General features: G+C 40.4%; 1 protein-coding gene across 8 annotated transcripts in view; it reads left to right on the top strand.

Moving 5' to 3' along the window:
* Window positions 1-23,309, top strand: part of FARS2 (phenylalanyl-tRNA synthetase 2, mitochondrial) — a 259,641-nt gene that overhangs the window by 160,951 nt on the left and 75,381 nt on the right. For all 8 annotated transcript variants that reach the window (XM_068931926.1, XM_068931927.1, XM_068931928.1 and 5 more), the window contains one exon: window positions 11,352-11,503. In XM_068931926.1, the coding sequence (XP_068788027.1) occupies window positions 11,352-11,503 (152 nt within the window). The remainder of the gene's footprint in view (window positions 1-11,351; window positions 11,504-23,309) is intronic.

Raw genomic sequence — 23,309 nt, 5'->3', positions numbered from 1 at the left:
CATTTCCTGATTCCTGTAAAATAAAGAAAGTTTTTAAAGATATGGCCTTACTGTGCAAAGATTCTGATTGTAGAGTTTTGACTGGGTGTGCACTTAACATTTTAAATGTTCTTTATATTGTCATTGCATATTTAAATGTTTAGCGTACTTTTTGTGCTTTTTTGGCTTGATTTGTTCTTGGCTTATGGCAACTCCGTAGTTTTCTATTTCTAAGTGTTGCTGTTCTTTAACAAGAATGTACTTTAGGAATGCTCAAGGTCTGCCTGAAAGGAAAAATTAAAGGCTTTCACTCCTCTTCTGAGCATGGGCAGAGGAAGTAGAGCCCTTCATTTCAGTTTCTCTGTCTCTAGTTTACCTACTGTTCTTTAGGTTAGATTCTGGTTTTAGCTTGCTGCATTACCCTGGTGTTTTATTATTGTTTTTGCAGTTTGGAGGTTGTGATTTGTATGAATTTAGTACTTAGGGTAAAAAAGTGAGACTGACTACCCTGGAAGCTAAAGTACTGGATTTAGCCAAAAGTCTTTGCAACTCGAGCAGTGTGCAGCACTGTCTTTTTCCTAAGTGAAGAAGGAAACCTAGCTATTTTAGTGGCACTAGTAATGATCAAGAATATTTCAAAACACTACTAATCTGCTCAGATAAATCACTGTATATGGCAACTGGGATCTCTTAATTTCTTATGGAGCACAGATTTTTATGACACCATCTACAGTAGCATTTCCCAGGCAATAGAGATTTGCTCATAAGTCTGAGAAGTGTAGAAGGACAAGGGCATTTCCTTCTCATTGCATGAGAGCTATAGCAACGTCCAAGGCATTGTGTGAAGTTGTAGCTGTCAATGAGATATGAGACAGCATCATCATCATCTTCTTAGAAATCTCTGTGCTGTTTAGGAGAGAGAGAGGAAAAAAAAAAAGTTACAGCTTGCTAGATAGGATAGAAGGGTTTCTTCAGGTGCTGCATTTGCCTGTGAGCTTTTTGTGCTTTGGTACCTGCTTATTTTGGTGCAAATCATATAAGTTCTGAAGATTCTGCTGTTTAGATGACAGCTCTCCAGAATGGTGTATTTTAATGATCAGGAAAGGAAATATAATCAACAGCACATTATATGAGATTTTTCTTCTAAGTGGAAATAAAACGTCGGGTGCAATTTGTTTCCATTGTTATGCTGTGTATTTGAAAGGAATACATCTTCGTATTGCTGCACTCTCTTTCCAAATGCTTGGGTTGTTTATTTAAGTATAAATCTTTTTTATGAATTGTTGATGCATGCAATATTTTATGCCACTGAGCTATTTATCTCAGCATTATTATTAAGCATAATGAGGAAAACATACAAAAACAGAACAACAGAAATTGCGAAGCCTGATTTCTGAGCATGAGAAACACTGAGTACTTGCAGCCCCCATTGCCTTCTGCAGCAATTGCAGGTGTTCAGCACTGCCTAAAAAGAGATTCTTAGTATCTGCAGAGAAACAGGTTTTCTACTGACTTATCACCTGTTCCTTGCAGGCATGGTAGGTAGTTCTTAGGAAAGTGCAGGGTTGGGACATGCAGTTTTTTTGTTGCCTGCTTTTTTTCTGAGGTCTGAGTCTTCTACTCCCTTGTTATCCCTACTACCAAAAAAAAAAAAAAAGAAAGAAAAAAAGAAACGAGTTATTTTATCTGTGGGAGTGGTGAGAGAAGTGGGTAGAAAGGACAGCGTGTGCAAAAGGCAACCTCAGATATTGATTCTTAGGTTTGGTGTGCCCTTGGAAGTGCTGACATTCCTGTGGTGTGAGCAGAAGAGATTTCTTCCAGACTTAGGGAAACACATACGTCTCCAACCTGTTTTCCAGATGGAGGTTGGAACTGGGAAGAGAGAAACATTTTGCCATCTTGGTGGTTCCAAATTGACTGGATTCCTTCCCTAGGATACAAGCTTGCTAGTTTTCCACAGAGGACAGTACATCATAACAAAGAGATTGTCTCATCCATTGCCCTTTGTGACGAACACTCTTCTGTTAGCATCTGCTTAAGCGGAAAAGCAATACCAGAATAAAGCATTTCTTGGCTTTTAGCTGTCTTGTGGTGATAGTCTTGCGTTTGAAATAAGAGTTTAACACCATGAAACCAGCCAGCTCAGTATACCATCAACTGGGAACAAACAGCCTTCGGCATGAAGCATGAGGAGAATGCATATTTTTCCACAGTAGACGTAAAGTTGCCATAGGAACATGTCGTCCTCACCCTGGTGTTTTCAAAAGGGGTTTGTAAGAAACTGAGAAGATATGGGAGGGAATAGTAGAGAGACTTCCCTTTTGGTCGTTCTCCCTGTGAGTTCTATTTGTTCTATGGGAATGAGAAATTATTCTTGACTAGCTGAGCACAGAACAGAGAGTCCATTAGCAGTATTTGGGCAGCATTGACATTTATCTTTTTTATATTAAACTGGCAAGTGGCAACTCATATCAGAGGAGGGGAGGTTGAAGCCTGGTCCAAACAGGAAACTGTGCTAGGAGGAGAGTACAATTTGGAAGTGGTTCGTTGTGCTGTGAAGTGGCCATAGCAGGGGAGAATCAGCTCAATTTCTGATGCAGAGTCTAGCTGAGTTTGAAACGCTTCTGTAGCAAGAGTTTTTTCCAGGTCCCTAATCATGTCTTAGAAATTCCTCCAATAATTGTGACGACTTTCAGTAACATCTGTGAATTTCTTTGGCCTAGTGTTTCCCTGTTACTCAGATGATTAATGAAGATAACAGTTTACCTTGTGCACAATGGTTGCCTGCCTACTTGTTTTTTTTTTTCCCATCCCAGAATATACAGTAAAATATCTGCATCTGAAATAGGGATCAGTGTTCCAAAGAGATAATATCACATCTACAGAGTCTCATATGACTAGTAAGCAACATGATTTACTGACCAGCAATTTTCCTTAATCTAAGGAGTAGTCCTACGTGCAGGGATTGTGTGGGTGTCTAGAAATATTTTTGTGCTGTATATACTGTAACACTGCAACAACACTGCTTTTCATAGGGTTAAATCAATCCCTTCTTTTTTTGCCCTTCCTACACTTTTCAATTGCTTACTATCCTATAAAAATAGCCTTTGTAGTAGCAATAGAAATTTTTCTTTTGTATCTGCGAAGCTTCATAAAAGCCATATGTTGCATCTGAGTTATTTGACCATAAGGTTTGTTCAAAATATGTATTTACACTAAGATAAGGGTAGTGCAGCTTCAGACTTGGAGCACTGTCTGTGACAGGTTTAAATGAACTTGTATTTGAATTTAAATGCTTACAGTTTGGGATAATGTTGTGCAGAAGAACACAGTGTCCCTTTCCATTAGCACCGTGGAGGTGTAATAAGTAGCAGTGTTTCTGGATGAGCTTGTTTAACCAAATGCTTGCTACTCACCTGAAATCTGCCATCAGTCTTCTTGTACGTTCTTCAGAGCGCTCTTGGGGAAGGTGGAACAGCGTATCCAAAAAGTTTAATATTTTCACTGGTTGTTATCCATCTTAATTTTTCAGTGTCGTACTAGGTACCGACTTTCCTTTGTCAGGCAGGCTCCGTAATAGGCTATAACTTTTAGTTTGTAAGAAAGGTCATATTTGTTCTTGTGCATGTGCATATGTGTGTGTTTTGTGACAAGTCCTTGCATTTTTTCCTATGCAAAGGTACTTCAATAGCATTGGAAAAGGTGACGAAATGAGATGATATAAAGAGCTACCTGATCCCTTGGGCAGAATGGAAGTGTTTTAACTCTTTCTTGTGTTGTACCTTCAGTGAGCCTGCAATACGGCTCAAGAGAGAAGCCCTTATCTTCAGAAAGACCCCAGAGAGTTTAGTTTAGGTGGGAAGGGGCAGAGCTCCAATGGCAGTGTCCACCGTGCAGCAGAGATATCTGGTCCAGTTTGAAGCACCTAGCATGGTGCTGGTAGCAGCTCTTCCGGCTCACACCTTCTCACTACTGCAGGCAAAACTGAATTAACTTGATGTTTTCCTTGCCCAGTCCTTGTACAACACAGTGTGGAGCCAGTGGCCAGAAAGTATGGAAGGTAGAAGGAAAAATGCTGGTTTTAAGCAACTTATTTTCCCCTTTGCGCACTCCTCTTCCTACTAGGATGGTGGCTTGCTCCAGCAGGAAAGCCTCCTGCGCAGGGCAGGAGCAGGGTGCAGGTGACCCAGCTGGGGCTGCCATCATGGGCAGGCCTGGCTGTGCTGGCAGATAGCTGCACCACCCCTGGCACGCGCAAAGCTGCAGCCCAATGGCATCTCCCTATTCTACCTGGATCTAAACCAGGCACTTAAACTTCCACAGCTGTTTAATTTACTGTGTTTCTTGACAATGCTGTTTTCTTTCTTAAATTTTCCATGAGGTGCCTCCTGTGTTTCCACAATTGTTTTTCCCCAGGGATGGCAGAGGTAAAGGCAAAGAGTGTTTTGCCAAGACGAGGGAACAGCAGTGATTTGTAACCCAAAGCTGTTTAAATTGTGTAGAGTGCTGCTGACAAACAAGTCAGCCTTTCTGTCAAACGTACGATTTTCTTCAAGGTATCAGTCTCTGGAGGGGAGTCTGACATGCCACCCCCTTGAACACCCTTGTGAAGGGAGACGAACTGCGTTAGGTGGAGCGGAAACCATGGTACTCTACTATTGATTCGACCTGTGGGTGCATGCTGGCATCGCAGTTAGCTACAGGAGTTGGAGGCAAATACTGGTTGTGGCAGGTTGGACCTTGCATTTGAGTTCCCACCTGAAAGAGGGAGCAGAGTCAGAGCCAGGGGTGCTTAACACTGTTTAGAAATCAAACATTTCAGTCAACCACCATGAATTAAGACCTTTGCGAATTAAAAGTTTGCAGCATTAGAAATGTATAAGAAACAGGGCTGGTTAGAAAGTAAAAATGGGTAAAAATGGGGATGACCATGTAAATGTTTGGGTAACCTTTCCCCTCTTCCCTCCCCCAACCCCAAAGCTTCAAAAAGCCCCTGGGAAACTGCGTTGTGTAATAGTGCTGCCAGGCCTAAGAGGAGTCATATCTAAGGTGCTTTGTACCCTGTTCCCTTCAATAGCTCAACTTCCTTATCATACCCCTCATACTTGCTTTAAGATGAGAAATTACTAAGCCTAAAAAAAAAAAAAGAAGATATTTGGTTTGGTAGTTTTGTAGTTACCAGAGTGTCATTAAAGAAGCAATTTTCTTAAAAAACAAAAAGTCCTGTTATGCTCTGTCTGCCCTTTCAGCTGAAGTACACTGTATTGCATAGTTGCAAACAGCAAATGTTTGGAGAAGAGTTTAACCGCAGAGCAAGTATAAGAACAGTGTGATCCTTCTGTTACTTTACTGAGCTAGCTTATAGCAACCAGGGAGTTCCTGGGCCAAAAATGCAGTTGGATCACTGTTGCAAGTTATCAGTAGACCAGTCTACTATGAATTTGTTTAGTCCCTGTTGGGATCAATCTCCCCCCCGCCCCCCCCCCCACCGCTTAATAGTGCCCTTTTCCAGTGGAATCTATCATTTTACTATGCACAGTGTGGAAAATAAATGCATCCTTTAGTTGATTTGAAAAGTGATGCCTCTCTTGCTCTTTCCCTCCTTTTCCTCCTGCTTCTATGAGGAACAGTGAATTTGTTTCCCTCTCCACACTGAATGAATTAACAGTTCCAAACTACTTTGGGCACTGACAGGCTCTTACATGATCCTGAAATCCAGGACGGGGCATTGTAATCCATGCACGAGGAAGACCTGTTGCACCCAGAAAAAGGTCCACGTACAAGCAAAGTGCCTGACTTCCAGAGGCAACTTGTAAACACATGGTGTTCCCCGTATTCGTAGGTGTGCTTGCAGAGGTGAACAGCTCTGTTGCGGGGAGCGAACTGCCATCCAAACAGGAGGCGACTGTACTGAGTGTTCATCGCCCCTCTGCACTGGGCATCTTGGAGTGCAACTGGAGGCTGAAGCTGTTCTGCAGTTCCCTGCGGAACATAGTGTATCACTCCCAAACTGGTCCATTCACTTTGATTTTAAAAGGTTAATCCCAGAACATATCTGTTCATCTGCCATTTCTCCTTTTCCTCCTCAGGGTGTGTGGGGGGGTGTGGGTGTGGGTGTGTGTGTGTGTGCGCGCTTATACGTAAATGTGTATGTAGATAGATAGGTAGATGTATAGCTATATATGTGTGTGTGTATTTATATATATGTATATGTGTGTGTTTGTGTATACACATATGAATATATAGAACTCCCTGTATATAACTAAGAAAAAAAAATAAATTTGATTTGATGAAGGAAAGGGCAGAAAACTTATCATAATGGAAGATTGTGACTGGGAATTTTAAACCATGACAGCCAAGAAATTCAAAATTATGTTTCCTGCAGCAACTGTAATTTGTCTACGCTGGTCATAAATACAAAAACACAAATCTAGGAGCGTATACGCTAATACAGGATGCTTCATTATGTGCAAGGAGTCTAAGTTACAGCTGTAAATTTGCAAATTTGAATTTCATGCCTGTTGCACGTTTAAATTTCCTACAATAACATTGAGTTAATGGAGTTTCAGTGTGGAGTATATTAAGAAAGGCTTAGCTATTACAGGAACGTAGTTTTCATTTCAATGAGAATATTATGTTGCATTAAAACCCTGTATAGCTTATGTACATATTTCTCCAAAACACGGGCAGTGCAGGACTAATAAAGCTAGGTGGTCGTAATACTGATAAGTCTCATATTTTTCTGACTAGACCAGTGATGGCAGTAAAACATGGCTGGCTTTTTAACAGTTCGGCTGTTGTGGAATTGCTAACCCAGTTTTTGATACGTGTCATTGTTAATGTTGTATTTGTGTTACAGTTGTCAAAAAAAAGGGTATGGCTTTTCCTCCACTGGATTTATAGTTCTTTCATTGTGTTATCCTATTGGTACCGGTAGCAGGGAGAAAATTTTATTGAAAAGCTACCTCACAGAAGTTCTTCTCTTTCCTTTAGCATATTGCACTTCTGATTACTGCACCCAGAGAAAACATTTTTTCAGAAACAAATATTCATGAAAAGCCCTGGGATTCTTCCTGTATTTCAGAACTTAAGGCTAAAAATGTTCTGTAGCTTTGTATTGGCTTAATCGCTAGCACTGACTGTTCATTATCCTCTTTTTTTTTCTCAAGAGGTGGCCTCTTGTGTTTTCTCTCCTGTGTAGTTGTGAGATACCTGGGTGCAGGTTAGCTGGCGATCCTTCGCTGTGTGCGAATGAAGAGAGAAAACTCTGACAGTGACCACTTGCTTCCATTTGCCATGGTGTCAAGAGTATCCCACTGGTGTGGCAACATACACAGAGCGTAAGTGCTTGCTATTTTATGGCAACAGATGAATTCTGGTGGATTCTACTGCTGCTTAAGACAGCTGTCCACCAGTGCCTCAAGCTGCTGCAGTTCTTGGTCCAACATGTATTAGCATAAACCGCTGATAAAGGCAATTTTCAGCTAGCTACACCAGACTGTGAGCTCCAGTGGTGGAGGAACAGGCACATATTTGTTTTGGCGACTGCTGCAGAGGTAGTAATCTCAGACAGAAAGCTGAAGCAAAGAGCTGGGGATCGGGAAGGCCTTATGCCACCATAGCTGTTTGCTATCACGAACTCGTGCGGAGGAAACACTCTGCCCTGAGTGTTCAGCGACGCGTTCCTCCAGCTACAGCAGTCCATGACTGCACAGGCTAGGCAGGCTGGCAGAGAGGATACTGTTACAGCTGTGGTGCCCAGTTACTGATTTTTAAACTAAAATAAGCGTCTCCAGAGAGAAAAGTTTGCAGTATCGGTAAGTACTTCTCTTATTTATTAACCAGGGACAGCCAGAGAAGGATGTGTGGCTTACAGCTGGTAAACATGAGTCATTGAAGGTGGGTTATCAAAAAGCTGTTTTATTTTAAAAAACCCTAGTAATTCAGAACCCCTACATTTTTTCACCTGGGGAGTTGAAGAATAAAATGTCATTATTTGCAACATGCCCTACAATTTGAGCTCAATGGAATCTTATAGATAGTGTAATTACTGGGAAAGCGTTCTTTTGTTTTCTGAGGCTATTGAAGAGTGGCTAAGAGAGTGCACTGCAGTATTTGAAATGGAAAGTAGACAGAAAATTTAATGTAGCGCAGTGGCGACAAGCATCTGCAAAACTGTGATGGGGCCAAAGAAATGGTGCAGAGTTGGCCGTGCATCAGCAGTGCTGTCTGTGAGGTGTGACCAGCGCCAGCCAGCATTGTGCAGGTGGTATCAATTGTACTTTTTCCTGAACCTTTTTGCTATACTCATAAATCTTAAAACAAACCAAAGCAAGCACTAATAAGGCTGCTAAGGCTGGGGAATCAGGACTTGCTGGATTGCAGACTAGGGCAGCGTGCTGGGAGTCGGGGCCAATGTGCAGGGGTCAGAGGAAGCCAACGTCTTATTAACTTTGGAGAGCGAGGTGTGCTGGAGGACACCAAAATTGTGAGGAGAGGAAGCTGGAACCGGTGGCTGGGAACGACAATGGAGCCAAAAATGTAGTGGAAAGAGCACATTGATTTCAAGAGGGGCCTGTGATAGGTCTGTAAATTCAGAGGGAAACAGCCTTTGGGGCTGCTGTTTGCTTGCACCTGTAGACAGATTGAAGTCAACGGGCTTTAGGTCACTCCATTATTAAAGGGCAGGTGAGTTTTGAAAAATGGGTAGTGCTGGCAACATGATCTGTTGGAACACAGCAGGTATTTACTTGGGTGTCTGAATATAGTCTTAGTAGCTTCATTTTGACCTGCCAATTGGAGACTCTTTTCCTATCATGTTCATGTTTTTTAGATGTAGCTAATAAACAGTTATGTAGCTCTACAACAAACAGATCAATGCATTTGAGAGCCAGGAATTTTATCCATATACTAACTTCAGTGTTGATATAATACTTACTGCAATGATATTGACTGTGGCCAGGTGGTAAAGTGAGAGCTTAATATGGGATTATTGCCTTGTCTTTTACCATAAATGATTTTTCTGTATAAGTCTCTGAGAAAAGGTTGGTACCTAATACTAAAAAAAAGTTAGGCTTATTGTTTTAAGCATTTGTTCTTCCAGTCTACTTTACCCGTTCAGCATACACACACATGTGCGCACACACAAAATTGCAGTAATTCTGTATCTAAGTTAGTAACGCTATGGATTGACTCAGTGAAACAGTTTTCTTATAGACTTGATAATGCAGAAACAGGGCCAGATCCTACGGATTATTACGTTTTGAGTACCTTTGTTGACATGGTGTTTGATGGCCCTGTTAATGTAAGTCAGACAGTTCAGGTAAGTTCGCAAGATCCAGCCGTGCTAGATCCCTGTGTACACCCCAGTTCAAGTGGGGAAGTGTTTTCATGTGACTAGCATAATCCCACCCTTTTTGAGATTGGTGGCAAATACTCACTATGAATTGTGTGTACTGTGCTTCTTTCAGGTTTTGGTATATTCCTGAGTTGCCTGAGCATGTAGTTTTTTTTCTTTAGTGTCCTTAATACCCTTAAGAACGAAAAAAGCCACCTACCCAAATGGAGTGGTTATGCTTAGGCTCATAAGCCACATCTTCTAGTTGAATAATTAAATGTTCTAAAGCTGGAAGTTCAGTGAGTTTTGTATTAGTCCCTGCAAGCTCTGAAATGTGTTCAGTAGGTTGCTGAAATTGAGCAGTGGTAAGTGTAATGGTAGACTGGGGTGAGGTACAAATGCAGGGGTCTACTGCAGGATTATTATTATTATACTTTATTTATTTTAACACATGTATCATGTTGAGGAGTATCTCTAGCATTTACAGCTGTGACTCTGGTGGAGCAGAGGAGATGTTTGCATTTAATTCATTAGCTTTTGGTATTTCATCAAGAGCTCCTATGTGACAGCTTTATTGTGTAAGGTTTTTTTGAATTTGGTATACAGGATATGAATTCATTTGACAAGTTTATTCCTTTAACAAGTTGGATAATCATTTGTGATTCACAGTTTAATTCACTGGGGGGGCTATTAATTTAAGGCTTGCACTGTATTCCTTATCAGATATTTATTTAAGGGTTTACCCTGTAAGAACAGGATTTGTGTAAATTGACATGCTGTGAATTTGCCTTTTTAACAGGTTTATTGCTTTAGCAGGTATTCACTTAGGATTTCGGTGTTCCATCATAAAACATTCCAGGGCACAGAATACATTTTTGAGTGAGATGATATACTGTGTGGACCAAGGTATATGCATCAGCTGTTATATACGTATAAACAAAATAAGAAAAGCTGTTCTCTTCTGCAGACCCCAACAATCTTGTGCCAAAGTACTTGCTTCAGCTGCGGTGCCTTAATGGAAAAGCAGAAGTAAGATACTGTGTGTGTGACCAAAAGAACTTGAAAAAGAGCATTACCACCTTCTTTTCATCAAAGGGGTAAATGTCTCAGCAAAGGCGTGATTTGAAGTCCGTTGACTCCAGTGAAGTTTCATCAGAACTGAAAAAAATAAATATTTGTCTTGTCTGGAAGTTCCTAAAAACCACTGGGAAATTAATCAATCCCTGTTTTTTAGTCTAAGTATGTTACTTATTGTAACCCTTTTAATAAGAAGGTACTTATTTATAACACTTTCTTAGCATTAAATTGGGCATTACAAGTGATAAATATATCATGTTATATTAAGAATTAAGAACTATCATGTTATATATAAGAATTTTTGAATTTGTGAAAAATCTTAAAACTGCCTTTAAAAAATGCAATTCTACCTAGGGAATAATCATGTTAAAATGATCCTTTTAAATAGCTCTGAACCTAAAGTGTATTCATGGTCATAAATGCTGATTTTAGCAAACAAAAGAAGTTCTTTCTTTTACTGCTTCCTTTCAGAATCTCTGAGCCAAAACACCTAGAAAAGAGGTAATTAAATACAGTTCTTGTTCACAGGCAATTAACAGAATTAATGCTTATCCTAACTGCAAAGCCAACTTTTACTCTTGAGCGCTCCTCGAACTTCAGCCTCCTCTTAACAAAAAAAAAAATGAATAAAGTGCTATCTTCATGGTTTTCCTACAAGATTTTGTCTAGTGATGAGGATGATTAAACAGGAATGAAGAATGAGCAAGTTTGAGGAAGTCTCAGCTAGAAGTCTCTCTCTTCTGAATGAAGCAAAATGGTCGAGAGGGCATCTTTAAAAGATATTTTCTAAAATAAAATTTTGCATCTCAGTTGTTTCCGAGGTCAGACTGCACTTCAAAATACTTTTCAGGAAGCTTCCAAAATATGTACTGTGTATATTACACAAGTTCAGAATAGAGTTATGAGTATTCCTACCCAAGCCAGCCATTTAGAAAGGTATGTGTTTTCATTTTTTTAGCCGCTCAGCAAATATCCACCCTTGATCAACGACATCTCCTTTTGGTTGCCTTCAGAGACATACTCTAAAAATGATTTCTATGATTTGGCCCGGACCATTGGTGGAGACCTGATAGAAAAGGTTGTCCTACTGGATGAATTTACCCATCCAAAGTAAGTAAAATTTTTGACTTATTTTTCTGTGTTGTCAGAATATTTTTAGTGCTGTATACCAAGAAATTCTTGATGTTTACTGTGTATTTGCATTGCATTTTTTTTACTCAAAACATTTTCTTCAACACACTCAGGAATAAATACTTTTATTTAAAATCGTTATCTTGAATTTCAGTTTTGTGTTAGTACTGAACTTACAGTAATCACAGTGCAATCCCAATGTGTTGTACCTAGACAACCTCAGTGCTAGTGAATAGCTGCCTTCCTGAATGAATCTGTTAATACAGCATGCTCTTATCCATGAGATATTTGATATTCTTATTCCGCGCTTTGACCTGTTTGTGTCCATGTTCTCTTGCTTTCTTTTTCTGATCCTCATCCACTAGCAAACCTTCCCTATAAATGTCGGGGATAATAGTGACTGATTGCAGAAGACTATTGTTGGTGTTTGGTGGGGAGAAAAAAATAGATTTTTTTCCTGTCTCTGATACATATTTATGCTGTTTAACAATCTCTCAGACTGCAGAATGCCTTTTTATTGATATAGCCGCACTGATGTGATGATTCTGGGTGTGAAGGATAATTGTTCAATTGATACTATCAGTTATCTCAAACAGTGACAAATATCAGCTATTGCATACGCACTCTTTTTCAATTTGCTCATTCCGAATCAAGAAGTAAATATCCTGCTGGCTAACCAACTTTCTAAAATTGTTTTTTTTAATTAATCTCTCCTCTTTGTGTGTGTGGTGGGTTGGTTTTTTTTTTCTTTTTTGGGGGCGGGGGTGCTCTAGAAAGACAGGCAAAGAACCAAACTGTGCAGTGTTGTTTGAAGATGATGGTTTATGTTATGCTCTGGCACCTATAGTTTTTTTCCTCCTACACGCAGATAGTTGAACCTCTTGTTCTTTTGAATTTGGTGTGCTTTGCAGACTGTATGGATAGATTATTCTCCAGCCTAATTTTCATTGTGGTTCAGTGGACTGATATTTATTTGTTTCTTTGCCTTTTTCTCTTCCTTTATGCGTGAGAGACTGTTTTTACTGTGTAAAGAAACAGAAGTGCCAGTGAAATGTCTGTGGACATGTGAAATCTTTGAGTTATTAATTCCTGGATGGTCCTCAAATATAAATGATGTGAGAGGATCTTAATTTAACAACTGTATTCAAAAAAGAGCGTCCAGCAGAGGAATATAGCCTAGGAGAAGATAATGAGTGCACTTCACTGTGAAGAACAAAACTGTAGCTCACAAAGCAGTTGAAAAGTAAGTTTTTTGCAGATATGAATGACTTTTTATTGCCACTTGAACAGTACCATGGGGTCATATAGCACAAGTACCTAGACACTGAAGGCTGCTTACACAGATACAGTAGAATTAACATCACAATTTTCAATAAAAATGGATTGTTAGACCCATTTCTGGAATTGATCTTTTCCATCCTGTCAGCTGCATGTTTGTTGTATGTGTAACATCTGTGTGTTCATCATCGGTTTTTGTCTAGATATATTCTTCTTTTACCAAGCATGCGATCATCTTTATTGTTACATGTCCTCTTTGAGGGAAAAATCCTATCTGTAATGTGAGCAACTCTACCAAGGCTGGAGGACCTGTCTAATAGGAGCAGTGTTGCTCTGTGATTACCTCTGCAACTCTCTGGGGAAGAATCTCCCACTTACATGAGGAGATCCTAGTGAGCAGCACCACATCACTCATGGCTCAGGTTATTTTAAGGTCCCAGCTGCTCTTAGCCACCAGCCTTCCCAAACCTTTGCATGCCCAGCAGAGGAGGTTTCCCAGCAACAGACGGAGGAATAGAATAGTTCAGTTTTGTTCATGTGAATTGCCTTTTTTTCCCCCTTACGTGGTCTGTGCTCCCCTTCTCTAATTTGAATAGTATCTTCCATACCAGTGGAGTGGCAAGATGGGGACAGGATTCTAGTGTATGTGTTTTCTGCTCACAGTATTCTGAGATACTTTAATACATCCTGAATATAGACCAGTAGGACAGTTGGTAAGTACAAGGTATTTTCTTCCTGTGCAAGGAACATACCTCCAGTTTCCTCTGCAGCTTCGGCAAATGAATGGGAAGTACAACTCTCTCACTGAGAGGTGCCACACAAATTTAGGATTTTCCTAGTGTTGCCCAGTGTTCCTTCTCTAAAGGCATTAAACCCTTTTTCAGCAAACATCTAAGTGTGCTATAATACTGCACAGAGTAAACACTTCTCACCTTCAGGCCAAAAGGATTTCAGCAGGTGTCACTAATGGGTGGTTGGTAAATGGGATAGTCCTCTTAATGTATTCAACTGCAACAATAATAAAAAGAAACCTTTCTAAAATGCCCCATTAAAAAGCAATAGTTTCAAGGAGATGATCTACTTCATTTAAAAATATATATATAGATAAGACTGCCTTTGATGTTAGCCGTAATGGTTATTCAGCCCTTTCTTTAAGACCACTGAGTGTGCACTTCCAAAACTTGCTAAGGTGTTGCAGACTGATGACATAAGCAATGTAAGTTGTTTTTGTCTGCGCTCCAAACCTTTTATAAGACTGCCTCTTTGAAAAGAAGAGCATTCTACTTAGTCTTAATTCCAAGATAATTGTCTTGTTAAATGAATGATACAGTGGCTTCTTTAATTCAGTGTTGCAGAAAAGCCTCTGGGCACAGGAATTAACATAACTGAAACCCTCAGTGTTGTTATGGATCTGTATGTTATGGATCTAGATGCTTGTAATCATTAGCTTGAATTTGTAGTGATTCTGATGTAGAGGATGGAGAAAAAGTGTATAGGATAGGAAAGTCTGCAGTGATCTTGTCTTGAATGTGAATTACTTATAAGCAGAGTCTGATAGTGAAGCAGCTTAATAAGTCCCCGTCTGTAGTAGGTCACTTCTGGAATTTAAAATTCAGACTTTTTTATCCTTTAAAAATATCAGTTTCATGGAAATAAAAGAAAAGGGGAAAGGAGTTGGGACACTTGGCAGTCTTATTTTCCTTTTTAAACTACCTTTCTTAGTTGGAGGACTATAACGACTGGAAAAGAGAAAATGCTATACAAATAAAGCTAGCTTAGAACACAGAAAGAGGTCTTTTAATTCATATATTTTGTGAAGGCTGTCTCTGTCATACTGTGTAGTTATCTACAGACTTTTCTGTGCTTCAGAGACCTTTCAAGGTTCTACTAGGCATCTGATTGATAACCTTGCTGCAGTAGGAAGCAATTACAGTTTGTATTAGCAATGAGATTGTATTCCAATATAGGGGAAACGGAAAGCGGAAAAAAAAAAAAAAAAGCGTGAGATAAGTAATTGTGCAAACAGCCATAGCCTTCCCATCTGTAAACAAGGAAGAGATATCTGTTTGAAAAAAAGAAGAAATGTTGCATTTCTTGGTTATCCACTTTGTAAGTTGATGATGTTGAGCCGTCTTCTAGAAAAGCACAGGCAATTAAAGATACAGCAGGAAGTTTCTCACTTCTGAAAGCTAAGATTTAGGGGAAAAGCAAGTTACTGTGCTAGGTTAATTGAGAACTGTTCCAGCCTAAATACACTTAATATAAACTTGACTACACAAGACACAGCATTGAGGTAAAGCGAGTAATGTGAGATATATGAAGAAGGCTTTCCAGAAAATAACCTTTTTGGTTCAGTTTAGTCTGCCAAAATGTCTTCTTTTTTCCTAACAGCTGAAACTAACTGTAATCAGTGCCAGTTTAGTGGGGCTAGGTCAATTGTAAAATGCAGCAAGCAGAAAATATTTTATATTCTCGTCATAATTTAGTCTGACGTGGAAAAAGTAGGTTCTCCCTATTAGATAGCAAAGTACTAGCAGTAGTTAGGGTATGTAGGCACTTTCATATTTACCTCTCTTGAATTCTCTTGTTCCTCTAAAATCCTGTTCTTCAGTGCGTCAGGTAGACCTTACATAGCAAAGGAATCAATATGCTCCATTCCAAGCAGAGAAATGAGTTTTGGCAACTAAGGTAAAGTACATAACGTTTAGTAAAAGTGAGTCTGAAAAACAGGATAATTATAGGGATGATCAGCAAGAGTCCTGTGATACAAAAATATTTCATCCCCTTGGTTTCATCCCAACTATTCCAAACAAGCCCCCTGCCCGATATGCTCCTTTTGAATTAAAGGTTTTGAATTAAACGGAGAACATGGATTTTTCCAGTGACTGCAATCACCACACATCTGTCTACATTACAGATATGCGTCTGCATGAGATGTGAGGTGAGAGGAGATGGCCGTGGATTCCAGCTGCAGATGGGGACCTGCACTTGGAAGGCGCCTTCTTCCAAGTGCCAAACAGTGTCCCTCCCGCTTTTGGACCCCCAGGCAGCTGGTCAGTGGGTTTATATCTGGCAGCTAGACCAGAAAATCTGGGAACAGAGGAGATCCTTGGATAGGAAAGAAGCAGCACCTGTGTGAGATGTGGATGTTGCATTCAGGACATGAGGATGGAAAGGAGAATGAGTAGTACACAAGGCTGAACAGCTCAGAGGATAATTCTGTCTGTTGTTGATGCCTTCCCTTTGCCTTTATGGCAGAAGGCCATCACAGAGCTTTAGTATAGAACATGGATGGAAATATAAGGCCCACGCTCAGCTTATTTTTCGGATATTCTTGGAAACTAAATATTGTAGTAGACTTGTGCTGATGATGCTGTCAGGATGTAACTTCCTCCCATATGAATTAAAGCACAACATGGCTGCAGTGCACCCAATCTGCAGGCATATAAAGAATAAATCATTGGAGGAAAAGTTTTGGTTTTGCTGAAATGCCAAAGAAATTGAGTGAAACTGTGGAGGTTATTGCAAGAACAGCATCAGAGCATCTGCAAGGCAAGAAGAATAACACTGTCCCTTAGCAGTGAGCAAAATATTTCCCACAGTTTATCTTGCAGATTTAAGCTGTCCTTTGCTTGATACGTTGGCCACAAACATTTAGATTTCTGTACCTTTGATTAGTGGAACGTATTTGTCTGTGCGTGGCCTGAAAAATCAAGTAACTGTGATTTGCCTTTAGTAGTCAGTTCTTGTATATGGCTTGAGCTGTGCGGCTAGCCACCGGTAGTGGCCCTGTTTCTGCTACCTGGCTGAATTATGTCTTTCAAATCCTCAGAGATCTTGAAGGACCTTTAAGCATTTTTGTGCAAATGCATGATGAGTAAGGATTTGTCACTGACATTTTTCCCTTAGCAACATTCCAGAGAGCAAACATTTGCAAAAACAAAGAGGATATTTTAGACTATATTGATACTGAAGGGAGAACAGAAATCAGTAATTTTTTCATTGTTTTTTGCAAAAGGTGCTGCACTCTCCATACTTTACATTCAGAAATTCTGCTACTCACCTTGTCTAATCTCCCTAATCAGTATGAATATCTTTCAGAAATTAAATCAGAAAATAATCCTCTTTTCAGTGTCAAGACTTCTCTAGTTTCAGAAAGAAACCTGAAAAAAGGTTTCAGAGAGATAAAGATTTCAGAGAGATAAAGAAGATTGGCTGAATGGCATGAAAGGGTGGAAAGATCTCTGCTCATTATGAGTAAGCAAATCAAAACTGCTGCCATCCAAAGAATTCCAGTAAGAGCAGTATATTGCATTTCTGAGACTTTAAAACCGGTATTGTGACCATGCACAAATGGAATTCCAGGAATGATAATAAAAACATACTTGCCTAAAGTACTACAGGAAATACTGGCTAATCATACAAAAACTTGAAAGAGAGACCTTGAAGCTGAGCATGAAGTCTGAAGTCTGTGATATATGTACATAGTAGAAAGTAAGCTGAATTTCCTCTTTTAAAGACCAGAAGTCATGTAACAGCCATTTTAGAACAAGTGACTCAATTTTATCCCATATCACTACAAGTAAGGATAAGGGCAGGTGAGGAGACTAGAAAGAAGTAGTTTGGCCTGTATTAAATCAGGGTTACAGCCTAAAAATCGAGTGAAACTGAATTGCCTGAACACAGGAAATCAGAAAAAGGATTGGAGACCACAATGACAAAGAGTTTGTTCAGGCTGCTTAAAGTCCTTAGACCTAGTGCTGTTGGACACTTGGCTTGGCATGGATGTCACAGCCCAAAGCTTGCAGAAGCACTGCTGAGGGATAGCATCTCAGTAAGAATCCTCAGGTGAAGTGCAGCTGCTTGGCGGGTCCTGCCACAAAAATGGGACTGGAGCCAGAGAGAGCATCAGCTAAGTGGTAGAATATTGTTTTGACTTGAGCTGTGCTAAAGGGAACAGGCTGAAGGTCCAGGAGTTAAAGAGACAGAAGAGTGAGAGGTGACTATCTAACCCCTGTGACACAGTACCCGGCATAGAAGTCAGTAATACTAAGGCTGCTCATCTTTGCTTTAGGTGACCACTGCAAGCCTTTTCTTCAGCTCAGCATATTGTGTCTCTTCTCCTAGATATCTTACATAATGCTGTGGGGTATTATGGGCTCATACCCCTGTTCTGAAAAAGTATATTTCGGGTTTTGCAGAGCGATTGTTTTCCTACAGGTCTAGGCCATGATTTTTAGAAATTTCATAGTAAACTTTATTTCCGTAGGAAGAGAATGGAAGGAAGAATATGCCTCTAAGTCTTCCTGTGTAAGGAAGATATGTAGGCAAGCTGAAAGAGTTATACAAAACTGTAATCAAGAAATGCACTGTGTACTCAGTGATACTTCAGAAGTAAATTTTTAATCAGAACAACTAAAAATACTCTGAAAAGGCAGTGTGGGAGACAATAAGGGGGAGGGGGAATTGATTTGCTGCATTCTGAAGGCAACGTTGTTAAAAATACAAGTGAGGGAGGGGTAAGAAGGATTTATTCCTGCCTTTGAATGAATGAATTGATACTTCTGGAGTGAGAGCTGCGCACTTGTTAACTGTCTGTTAAGTGAAGGGAGAGGAAAAGCATTGGCTGTTGCGATGTAGCAAGGTAGGTGAGCTGTGGTACCACTGTCAGAGATACTGGGAGTAGAGTTCAGATGACCCGTATCTGTTTTCCAAATAATAAAGGTAATAGGTCTATCAGAGAAGAGTCAGATCCTATTCACTACTTTGTTCAGTCAAAGCACACCCCTCGTTCCTTGTTAGTATGTAGAAAAAAACACTATAATAAGCAACCTTATTTTCCTTTTTATAGTCAGATTTGTTGCACCTGTTCTTATCAAGCGGCAGATCAAACGAAATACTTGCAGGTCTGGTTGATTTGCTGAAGAGTCTTTTCTGTCTTGGTTTTGTCTGACTTCTGGAACAGGTGAATTACAGCAGCATAATTCTGAAGCGCTGCTTGCTGCTAGTATTACGCAAATTAAAACAATCGGTTCAGTCCCTGAACACCTTGTTGTTCCTCAGCCTGAGTACTTTGCAGTTTGCTAAGGGATTCTTTGACATTACCTTTAACTGCTGAACTGGCAAGGTCCCAGCAGCAGTTTCCCTGTGAAAACGTGAAGCTGCTTTTGACAATAGCTGTCAGAGGATAGGTTTCTTATTAGAGCTGTGTTCTTCAGCTCTGGAGTTCTTCTCTCATTTGGTCAAATGAATGGAAGACTAACATTTTTGCAGGACATCTACAGCTCATGGGAGGCTCTGTGGTTGGATGCTGGTTGACTTCTGACCCTTTGTTCAACTGTAGCAGCAGAGCTTGGTTACGTAGTGGCTGGTAAAAGGGCTACAGTAGCATCCCTGTGCCTCTTCTCTTTTCCCGCCCTTGTCAAAGAACCAGGAACAGCACCACCTATTTTCTCTGATGAATCAAAACCTCGTATGATTTTTTGTGTTTTGTTTTATCTTATGGGCTTCAGTTTGGAAAACATGCCATGTAATGGAGGTTGTATGCTTTTGAGTGCATTTTACTCCTGGTACATGTGTGTCAGGCTTTCCCCTGTGCCCCAGACCAACCTGGCATCCAGTGGTGTTTGCTTGGTTCACATTCAGAGTGGCCACCCTCTCGTTCCCTGAACTTTCTCCTTTGAAAAGCAGCTATGTAAAAATAGCAGCTCTATTCTCTTACAGTTCCTGCTTAGAGGTAGTTGGGGATTTTCTGACCAAATTTGTTTATAGAAACCTGAGCTGGGCAGAGAGAGATGCTGTATGAAGACATGGGTTTTGGTCATGCTCCACCAGAGCCTGGACAGTCTGCCACCTGAGGGGTGAGGTGGTGAGGTCTTCTTCCCAGCTTCCTAGAGGTTTTCAGGAGCCCAGCCTTGGGCTCCGTTTCTGTAACTTGAAGGTAGTCCTGCCATGCTGATTGCTACATGGCTGAAAACTCCAAGGCGTCTTGGATTTCCTACTTCCTAGCAATCTTGATGCGCTACCATCCTCCACTCGGACTAAGGCTATCAGAGTTCAGCTCTCCAAGATATTCCATGTGCTAGCAGGGGCAACTGCGAAACACAAGGCAGCCATCCAGTAGTTTTTATTTTTGAGGAGATTGAACAGAAAAGCTTTTAATTCCTCTTATTTTTCCTTTATAGTACCTACTAGGAGAAGTCAGAGGTCTGAGGTAGCAAAAATGAGTACGCACTTCCATGGCATAAGCCAGAGAGTATTGTTTGATATGGAAGTAGACCTTTTCAGTATTGCATTTATTATGTATACAGATGTGGACTTGGCATGTAGTCTGCATCTGTTTTTAAATGCTTGGCCTGCAGCCTTTGAATTCCAGCGCGGATTCAAATGTCGAATTCCCTCAGGCTGATTCAGACTGCCCCCCCCAGAAATAGCACTTCCCTGCCCAAGCTTTTACAATTTGAAAATGCCATCAAGAACTATTAGAGGAGACTTGGAAGAGTCTATCCTGTAGAAACAGTGTGACCTTGAAGTGTTTGGCATCTGCTTGTTCTGGGCGTTTCATGTTTCATCCGTGTAAGATGATCTTGAGAAATACCAGGAAATGCCTTAGCTTTATTTTACAAAAAGGCAGAAAAATCCATGCTTAGCTTTATTTTACCAAAAGCCAGAAAAATCCGTGCTCTTTACAATAATATGTGAGTTCTGTGACTTACAGCTTTTTTACTTAGCTTTTGTCTGCTGCTTCACACCTCTGATGCAAATATTCACTTGAAGACTGTCTGATGGGAAAAGAATAATTAACCGGTCAGAAAAAAAAGACTCTACCTTTTCTCCCTTTCTCAGTGTTCAGACAGGCACCATACAAATGGCTGTTCTTAATGGCTCACTATTGAAGTCTGAGGTTTCCTTCAAACCACTGTATTCAAATCAATTGTGGGTCAGGCTGTGTTCTGCTGTATAGTCCATGGCTCTTCAGAGACTTCACAGAGAAAATCATCTTCACTAACAGAAAATAATTTACTATTAATGAGCTTCAGTAGGAGTCCCATTATTCTTCTTTGGTGGGAGGCTGGTGGCTAACACACAGACTTGTGGGAGGATTGGTATTCAGGAAAGGAAAAAGATGAAGTAACCACAGGATTCCATTAGAGGCGGGGGGGAAACACAGCCCTGAAGTGTGATGTATCACCAGTGGTATTCCATGCGAAATGTAATCACCCTTCACGGGTAATGAGAAGAGAGGAAAACTTAAGTACACGAGCCACACAGAAGACAAATGTCAACTCCCTTATGTATTCAGGCAGATACAGAGCATAGCTGTGCTCTATAGAGAAGGGATCGCTGGAGTCACAATGAATCTTTCTAAGAGGCTGCTTGGCTGAAGAGCTTAACCTTTTTTCATCATGTCAACCCAGAGTCAGCCATTCACAACCAGTTCTCAGAGGCAGCCCAGAAATCTTTGCCACAATTCCCAAAGCACATCACAGGAATTAGCACAGTGATTTATTGACAAGCAGTGGGCTGGTGAAAGATGGCTAAACGAATCAGCTGCCGTTGGATGCAGGGAGGTTAGCAATAGGCTTGTGAGTGGTTCTTAAGTTCAGAGAAATCCTAGTGAATAACTATCCTCGTAGACCAGAGGCTGAGACTACTTCTGTGGACAAGTGTTTCCCGTAATATGTGACTGTGACCGTACTGGACTTTGGGAAGCATTAAAATGGCTATGTATGCATCAGAGGTAAAATAAACAGTGAAACCTTTTGTAGTCACACCCGTAAGATGTTAAATATTGCATTTGCTGAGGAGCTTGAAATTAGTTTAATCTTGCAATGCCTTTTGAAAGTGCTCTACTCAGTTGCTAGGATGGGGGAAAGAATTCACTGCATGGAAGAGACCAATCCCTTCACCCTGTGTTTGTCCCCCTCTTCTTACCTCATACTGGGAGGTTTTTCTCCACCTTTGCCATTGTTCTGCTTCCATCTTGCTCTGCTTGGGATGATCTTTGCTGTGCTCCGCTCTCTGCCTGAGGCTGGGATGCCCTCTCCCTCCCTACTTTTCTCGGCCTCTGCCCCTGCCCCATCCATTCTGTCAGAATAACTCCTTAGCTGGCCGACCTTCTCCAGTAGTCTGGGAAGTCAAGACGGCTGAGTACTGTCCAGGTCACCAGTCCTGGCTTCCTGTGTTGCAGGTTGGGAACTGCTGCAACGGGCAACGGGTGAGGGAGGGAAAGTGTTTCTTCTAGGTCTCAGATCCGTGTCTGCGACTAGTTTTTCTTTAAAACAACAGCCGCTCATGCTTCGTATAGTTTTTGTCTCGCTTTTCTTTGATCAGCTTTTAAATGAAGTTTAGCATGAAAGCGTAATATGTTTGTTTGCTGTTGAGTCCCAACATTGTGAAGAAGCTCAACATGTGTACTTTACACTTCTTTAGCAGATTCTGAGTTTCTCTTAAATTCTGTCTGTAGAGTAAGGAAGGCAGGTTAGAAGGTAGGATTGGTGCCATTTGGCTCTCTCTTATAGGCAAGGTGGGCACAGTACTGAGCCACAAAGGATTTCTTAGGGCGATGAAAGAACACCGCTGTGCTGTGCGTGTTGGGAATTACATGTGTGGTACCTGCTGGGAATACTGGCATTTGTGCTCGTCTCTTGGCTAGACCTTCATAGAACTGTGTTGAGTCTGATAGTATGGTAGACAGACCCCTATTTCTTTGACTAGATTCAACCAAACATAGATCCTGTAGTGGTGCGAAGATGGGAGATGAGAAGAAATAGTCTTTATATGCCCCTCCTCACTTCCTAGTATTGCTAGACAGAAGAGAGATGAATTTAGCACTAAATAATTAATCTTACTCTTTATATTTTATGGATCCAGCACACATTTTTATAGAGAAAAAGCCTTATAGATAGAAAGGATTTTTTTAAAGTTGAGTCAATGCATTAAACAGCTCAGAGTTTAATTATCTCCGTGCTGGAAAATGTCAGCATTTAGGCTGAGGAAACAAGATTTTCTTTCATTTCAGAACAAACTGATGTCAGCATGCCTGAAAGATATCATAGTGTTTTCATATTTTTTGTTTTGTCCGTGATAGATTTTTTATTTTAACCTACCAATTTTAAATTATTAGTCTAAGAAAACAGTTGCCAATGTTTATGAAATGCTGAGCATCCTAATCTCTGAGTGAAATGAATAGAAGTTAATGGGATTGATCTATGTGCTATAGTGATAGACCTGAGCCGCAAAATTTATGTCTAGATGAACACTGGTAGTGTTCCAAATTCCTCCAGAATTCAGGTGTCTGTTCTGCTTCTTTCAAATGCTGTCTGGTAACATTAATACTAATACTAACTCCATGCAACTTATCTATTATTTTTTATCTGAAATCACACAGAAATGCAAGGGAAGGGTGCCTTTTAAAAATTATTCTGTGGATGAAGGGAAATTGTATGTTCAGTATTTTTTTACCCACAGGTACACATGTGGGATAGATGGATAGTAAGGAAATGAA

Source organism: Struthio camelus, chromosome 2 (genome assembly GCF_040807025.1).
Source record: "Struthio camelus isolate bStrCam1 chromosome 2, bStrCam1.hap1, whole genome shotgun sequence".
Taxonomy (NCBI): domain Eukaryota; kingdom Metazoa; phylum Chordata; class Aves; order Struthioniformes; family Struthionidae; genus Struthio; species Struthio camelus.
Note: the sequence above shows the minus strand (reverse complement) of the source record. Positions and strands in the feature narration are given on the sequence as shown.